General features: G+C 33.8%; 1 protein-coding gene across 1 annotated transcript; it reads right to left on the bottom strand.

Moving 5' to 3' along the window:
- Window positions 1-4,045: 4,045 nt before the first annotated feature.
- Window positions 4,046-6,377, bottom strand: LOC134279651 (uncharacterized). The gene is made up of 4 exons (XM_062762082.1): window positions 6,180-6,377; window positions 4,883-4,990; window positions 4,712-4,781; window positions 4,046-4,622 (listed from the first exon to the last, which is right to left on the bottom strand). Exons 1-4 carry the CDS (start codon window positions 6,370-6,372, stop codon window positions 4,289-4,291), a joined length of 705 nt encoding a protein of 234 aa, XP_062618066.1. The 5' UTR covers window positions 6,373-6,377; the 3' UTR covers window positions 4,046-4,288.
- Window positions 6,378-7,897: the final 1,520 nt, after the last annotated feature.

Raw genomic sequence — 7,897 nt, 5'->3', positions numbered from 1 at the left:
AGCTAAAAAAAACTAAATACATTTTATGGATGGTAAATTACCACTTATCCGAGAACATGAGATAAACAATAGGCCCATGGCCCACATCGCTAACCTGAGCACTGTGGCTAAGGGAGGGTTCTACATGTATGATTTGAACAAAGTTGAATGCTTGGATTTACATTAACAAAGGTGTCTGCATATTTCTTTGACTAACTATGGCTTTTTTACTCTTTAAAGCTGTGACCCTTCCCCCCGACCGTGATGATTGGAGCATATTAAATTTACCCTACCTGAGGATGCTTCAACGTAAAAATAATTAATCATGGCTTTGAATTGTCGGTGATTTTTCTTATATATTTCTTACCTTTATATTACACTGTAAAATTTTTATTGTCCCTCGCGGTTAGCCCTAGCCCCCGGGGGTCATTATCCGAACAAACTTGAATCTACACTTCCTGAGAATGTTTTCGTATAAATATGACCAATTATGGCTTTGCTGTTCTTGAGAAGAAGATATTTAAAAACTTTTGCTTTATATTTCTATGTAAAATTTTGATAGTCATCGTGGCCCAATCTATACAGGGGTTTATGATTTGAACAAACTTCAATCTACACTACGAGATGATTATTTCATATAAATATGATCAATCACAGTTTTGATGTCCATTAGAAGAAGTTTTAAAAGATTTTTCCTATAGGCATGTATCTTTATGCAAAACTTTGATCATCCATTGTGGCTGCACCTTATTCCCGGGGATCATAGTTCGAACAAAATTGAATCTACAATTCCTGTAAATATAATTAATCATGGCTTTGATGTTCTTGAGAAAAAGATTTTTTAAATTTTTTTTTCTTTAAATAGCTATGTATATTTTGATCATCAATTGTGGCTGCAACCTACCCCTGGTGCGGGGGTCAATATTTGAACAAACTTGAATCTTCACTACCTGAGGATGCTCACATATAAATATGACCAATCAAGGCTATATGCACTGTATTTCTAGGTATTTATATGTAAGAAGGATAACGAAAAGGTTTCAATATCAAAGTCCAAAAAAAAAAAAACAATACAAAATAGGAGCAGAGCAAACACGGACCTCCTAACCATCAGAGATGGGATCAGGTGCCATGGAGGAGTGATCATCGACTGCGGACTGGTCACATCCGCCGTGTGCTCCTTGACATGATCAGTGCATGTCGGAACAAGAAGCCCATGGGCCACATCGCTCACATGAGAAGCTTTGACCATTTTGTTCTTTACCAGATTTCCCCTTGTAATACATAATACATCCCCACCCTACCCCACTGATCATATTTTAGACATTTTGAAATCTACACTAACCCAAGATCCTTCCATGTGCACATAAGTTTCAGCTTTTTGGCCCAGTGGTTCTAAAGAAGAAGATTTTCAAAGATTTTTCCTATATATTTCTATGTAAAACTTTAATTCACAATTGTGACACCCGCCCCCTTTCCCCCGGGGGTCATTATTTGAACAATTTAGAATCTACACTATACCAGGATGCTTCCACATAAGTTTCAGCTTTTCTGGCCCGGTGCTTCTTGAGAAGAAGATTTTCAAAGATTTTTCCTATATATTTCTATGTAAAACTTTGATTTCCATTTGTGGCCCCGTCATTCCCCGAGGGGTCATGATTTTAACAATTTAGAATCTACACTATCCTAGGATGCTTTCACATAAGTTTCAGATTTTCTGGCCCAGTGGTTCTTGAGAAAAATATTTTTTAATGACCCCGCCCTATTTTTGTCTTTTCATGATTATCTCGCCTTGTACAAAGACTTGGCCCCTCATTTTAAAAATTGAAACTTCCCTTTATCCAAGGATGCCTTTTACTAAGTTTGGTTAAAATTTGCCCTATGGTTCTTGAGAAGAAGTTGAAAATGTCAAAGGTTTACAGACGGAAGGACGGACAGACGGACTGAGACGGACATCAGGTGAGCTAAAAATACGTTGTCAATTCAGTGTATAAATAATGGACTAACAATAAGTATGAAAAACGTCAGTCAACGTTTGACTAAATGATAAATTGTATTTGCTGACAAGGTCATTGTATCGACAGTAAAACTTACGAAATATGGTTTAAACGAGTCTGCTAATATTCTTGTTTAATCAACTTGCTTGTCAATAATTTACCTCGTTTTAGAAATTGCACATACATAGAACATGCTCCTGCGTATCGAATCAACTGACATATATATACTCCGTATGCAGGTGATGAAGGTATATTGTTGCATAAGTAAGGGAAGTTGACCATAGAAAAGTCAAAGTCATCACGTTTATCTTATAGCTTGGTTGTTCGTTTACCATTAACGTCTTTTTCAATTGAAATATCCAAGTATGAAACAGATGTCTCAGAATATGTGGTATTTTTTTTTATCTCAAGCTCATAAGAATATATCGTATCGATGTAGGAATGAAAATTACCATTGTTTATTGACAATACGTTGTCGATATATCTAAAAGTCTAGTTAAAAACAAAACAAGTGTTTTCTTCTTTTCACGCATATTTTGCAAAAATTCTGCTTCACAGAATATGATAATAAGTCTGCTGATAACGGAGCGCAATTGGTACCCATGGGAATTCCAATAGATTGTTGGAATACCTGGTCTCCAAAAACCACATAGGTATTGCCAATTAGAAACTCAAGCATCTCTTTGATGTCAACTTCAGAGAAATTGTGTGTGCAATCAGAATGTGTTTTAACAAAAAAATTTTGCAAATGACCAATGACCCGATAAGTTAATTAACGAGTTCCATTTTTATTAAAAAAGCAGTTGTCAATGATATCAAAAAGCCTGGACTTTAATTTATCGTAGGAAATGGTTGTGTACAAAGTTGATGATCCATTATGGCCCACCCTTACCCATGAGGGTCAATGATTCGAACAAGCTTAAATCTTCATTACCTAAGGATGATTCCTAGTTTCTTCTTTCATTGCACAGTGATTCTCGAGAAGCTGATTTTTAAAATATGACACCAAATTTTCATTAATTCTCAATTTTCACCACTTGAAAGGTGGCCATTCAATTTAAAAAGCTTCAATCCCAATCACCCAAGGATGCTTTGTGGCAAGTTTGATTGACATTGGCTGAGTGGTTCTGGAGAAGAAGTCGAAAATGTAAAAAAAAAATACAAACGGACAGCTAGACAGACAGAAAGACGGACATACATACTATAGACAAAATGTGATCAGGAAAGCTAAATTTCTTTCGTTGTCAAAGGAATTTTGCTCCAATAAATTCAGAACACGGCGAAATGTCAAAGTTTCGTTTCCTATGAAATAAAACAATTCGGAGAGGGAGGGGTTAGGGGGCTGGGCGGAGCACAGAAAAGGGAACATTCTTGCTCAATGTTTTTATTTTATAATGTGAGAATTTTTGCATGCAAAAGTTCTGTTTTTCATCGATGTTATTGTAAAACCACATGGGCGAGATATAACGTACATGTAATGTCTCTTTGTAAGTTTGTTTTCAGGACGATAATGAACATCCTAAATCATGCTTAGATGCATGAAGTGAAAATAAAAAAAATCACTTTATTTTTTTGTTTCTCTCAATTTATTATCAATAATAATGTATAGAAATGGGAGGAGCGAGTGGAAATTTTATGCATATATCACCGTTTTAATGAAGATCCTTTTTTATCAGAAAGCCTTATATTCCTCCTCTAACTTCTGGGCATCATTAGATCTGTGTCCAGCAATTCTTTATCATACACAATTTGTGTAAAGAGGGATTAGAAAAGTCCCAGGATAATACAATCTACTGTTAGGATGTTGATCTGACGTAAACAATAATAGAACTTCTCAAAATGTTCAAATTGTTTTCAAAGCACTTTATGTTTTTACGCATGTTTTTCTGATTCTATTCTTTTTAGAAATGTTCAAAAATATGTCTAAAAAAGGCATCACACTTAAGGTCAGACGACATGTTCCTTAAATGTGTGTTTTGTATCTTTTGGTATTATATAAAAAATATTCATATTTGTTATTCTCTTCCGATTTCTACATTATACCTTTTACATGTTTTACATGTTTTAAGATAAAAGTACCCCTAAAATCGTGATATAGGTCATTTAGAAAATTCCCAAAAGTGTTATACAAGGAATATGACCCTACGATTTCTTGTTGAAAGACCTGGTAAGGTATTCTTTTTTATGTGAGGAAACTTGTTTAAATATATACACGTCAATGACAAACTTTCGGGAAAGTTTATATTTTTAGGAACGTGTAGTCTGATCTTTTTTGAGATTCACGTTTGGCAGAAATGTCTCTTGTTTTAAATTTACTTTGCATATAATATAGCTATACAGACTACTATATGTAGTATTTGTAATGATACAGCCAAAGTACGATGTAAATAATGTATATGTATACATAAAATGAACTCACTTGGGCTTTTTTTCAAATAAAAAGAGAAGATAATCACGAAAATAACCACTAGTACGATCAATGGTGAGACTACTCCAGCAATTATAGGTACGGTCTCAATCCCCGGCTGCAAATTAGAAGTACTGTCTGGTGACACCGAGGTCGGATTAAAGCTGTCTGTGGACAGGCTATATGATGAGAAGTCAGTTAGTTGAATATAAGTTGTGGATTTTGGTACTTCCTTACTCCTAAAAAAATCATTCAATTACATAACAATTTGATTCAATGCGTCGAAATATAAATGAGAAGATGAAACTGATTACACCGATTCACTTACGTTTTGTTTAAACAGTTTTCAATTGACAAATAGCAGCGTTGTTGTGGATTTATTTCCAAGCAAGCTGGATCTAAAACAATCAAGACCCACATTATTTCTATTAATTTTTTTTTTACTTACAGCCCTTCATCACTTAGGTTTCTATTCCATCCGAAAAAGAGAGGTTCTTACATTTGTAAACTTCATTGTTTAGGTAAGGTTCTCTCGGACAACCTTTGAGAAAAGTGGAGCAGTTGATGGCGTCTAAGTAACCGGAAGATACAGCATAAGGGCAGAAATCTAAAGAAATAGGGAAAAAAATTAAAGTGCCATAAGTCCATTCACATCTTGAGTCATTCATGCAGTCTTGAATGAGAACTCTTTAACTAAATGTTGTTAGTTATATTTTTTATTATTATACGTTCATGTTAAATACTAAAATCTGATTGGTTTAAACGCAGTTAACAATCCGTTCTATTACCCTCAGCCTTAGCAACACACGTAGCAACGGGTATCACAACGGTAATGCCACATGCGTGGAAATTACGCGTGTACGGTTCACTGTAGAATTCTCAATACGTCAGTTGCGCGTTTGAAAAAACCGGAAAAATTTTGATGTAAATAAAAGCTTGCGTATGATGTAGCTTACTTAAAAACAACAAACTTCAGACGAAACATGCTTGCGAGTGCTAGATAACGAAACTTTAGATGATAAAGGACTCTAAGAGTATCAAAAAAACAATAAAGAGGTTAGTCAATCTTTCTTCTAAGTAGCGGGGAGTTAGAAAGCTTTTTATAAACGTGAACGTAAAGACAATCGACGATTTTTTTGCAGACAACTATTAATCAAAAATGACATTCAGTATAATTAAATAAATAAACGCTGACGCGTCGGTTGACAATGATTTTCCTTGGGATGTTAATTTCAACTGTAATCCTCCAAAACAGGCACCATTTATATAATGTCATTTTTCCTTTACACTGCCTTAATTTCATTGCATTTGTAAGTAAAAATGAAAAAAAAATCTAATAAACATCATCGTGATCTTTATACTTGTTTGCAATAAATAACTTAAACAATTACTAAAAAGATTCACAAAATACTGTATTTCTTCCTTTCCTACTCGATGAATAATACAGGGAATTGTTAGGGAAAATGCTGCACTATACTATAGATTACCATGCGTAACAGTAGTCAAACTTAAGCCTACTATTGTTGTTTTTACCATGTTTGGGATATATACATCAGTTTACTGAGAACTACGATATGTACCGAGGAGATATACAGTAGAATAATGTAGATTTATAGTATGTATGAGTGAAAATGCTGTAGGTTACTGAAAAAGACAGGGATTTTACATATAAACAAATACTTTTTAAAACAAGTAGTGTACAATACAATTATACACTCTGATATCTGATAGATTAAAAGGGAAAAAAGTTAAGTCGAATTTATGTTATTTTTTTTTTACAAATATCTTTGACTCACTTGCTTCAAATCTGGCAATACTCGATTTAGAACAAAATTCCACCAGTGAGGATCTGTCATCATTAGGTACACACTGATACAGGTTCCTACCATAGGTATCATTCGGGCACTGTAACTTGATGCCGTTGCTCAGCCAAGTGAGAGCGTCTTTGGGACAGGCTGACACTGATCGGAATGTCACATTCCGATCCATATTTCTTCTACAACAAGTTATTGAACCACTAGCATTAAATATTTTACCTGATGACTTACAAACGCTTAATAACGGGTTTTCCATGAACTCGTTTATTCAAACAATAATTTTTCCTAATTCTCAGAAACTATACAATGAATAGACTGCATGTATGTACCGGCATTTTTCAAAAAAAAGGCTAGAATGGCAAATGCGCGGGTATGATAAGGCAGCACATGGATCAGAATTCGTCGATTTAACACTTTTTTATAATCATGTAACATCAATAAATTGGAAAAGTCAAGGATAAAACTTTTGCAATAATTATGCATTCTATAGACTGCAATGGAACTTATACTACAGTAAGCACTTCACCATGACGTCACCACGTGATATCTATAATTAGATAATATGCCTTAATGAAAAAGTGAGAAGTTCAACACTACCCCGGGGATAATAAGTTTTAATTTGTAATAATATTATGTAAAAATATCTCTGTACCAAGAAAAGTGCTGCTAGAATCCTACTGTCCTATCACACAAAAAAATTATTAAACACTTTTGGACTTTCACTCTGCTACTGCATGATCAACAGTTATGACGTCACGGGTTTGGTATTTAACCCCTGTGACAATTACAGAGGCCCAGTAACGACATATTTCCGTTAAAATTATGCCTATGCATATTTTAATTCATTTTTACGACCTCAAATCAATCTTAGATATCGATTTTTATGAAATTAGTATCTCTAAACTTCAAGTCGTATAGCTTACTATGACGTCATATCATATTGGCAAGTAGAATATTTGGTTGTAACCTTAACCTACCTGCAAGCAATATTATTTTCTAAGATGAAGAGAAATTCTTTTGTTGATGCATAATAAATAAAGTAGGTCTTAGATGCTTCGGGGTATAATACAATATGTAAGTATGTAAACAAGATGGATATTTGAATGTGTTTCTCAAAATGGAAATAATGGAATAAAGTCATGAAGATGGGAGTTTTTCCAGTTTAAACAAAAGAAAACTATCACGACTGCCTACCTACTACTACAAAAAGTAATTTCTTGTTATTCACCTCTTAAAGTCCCTTTCTTAAAAATATTAAACTGAATATGGATATCGGAATTACTATTTTGCATGATTTAAAATTGCATTCCATGAAAATAATGTATGGACTACTTAATTTTATTGGAGCAGTTTAGCAGTGCTTTATATATTGATTTAATCCTCGATTTTTTTTTTATTGAATGTAATATCAACAATATTGTTTTAAAACTAAATTTTGATGCAAGACTTGAAGAATAAAGTAAACAAGTCCTTCTCGAAATCTTAGGAAATAACTACTTTTTCTCTCTTCCTGTCTCTTCCGTTTCAAACAATTGACAATAGGTGCTTTTTGACATTGAGTGTTAAAAATTTCTCAATTTGGTCAATTTACATCACACAACGAGCATAATAGTTTAATTCTTAGAGGATGAACACATCGGACTCCTTATACCTTGCCAAAAATGAAATAAAAGATAAAAAATATGAGAGTTAACCTT

Source organism: Saccostrea cucullata, unplaced genomic scaffold, assembly GCF_032062105.1.
Source record: "Saccostrea cucullata isolate Sc308-1 unplaced genomic scaffold, CSIRO_AGI_Scuc_v1 ctg5837, whole genome shotgun sequence".
Classification (NCBI taxonomy): domain Eukaryota; kingdom Metazoa; phylum Mollusca; class Bivalvia; order Ostreida; family Ostreidae; genus Saccostrea; species Saccostrea cuccullata.
This window is presented reverse-complemented; position numbering and strand designations above follow the sequence as displayed.

Bases quoted from the DNA above. Each gene is read 5' to 3' on its own strand.
- LOC134279651 (XM_062762082.1), bottom strand. From the start codon at position 6,372: ATGGATCGGAATGTGACATTCCGATCAGTGTCAGCCTGTCCCAAAGAC. The intron at 4,991-6,179 runs GTGAGTCAAAGA...CTATTTCTTTAG, and splicing joins TATTGCCAGATTTGAAGCAA to ATTTCTGCCCTTATGCTGTA. The intron at 4,782-4,882 runs GTAAGAACCTCT...TGATTGTTTTAG, and splicing joins AAACAATGAAGTTTACAAAT to ATCCAGCTTGCTTGGAAATA.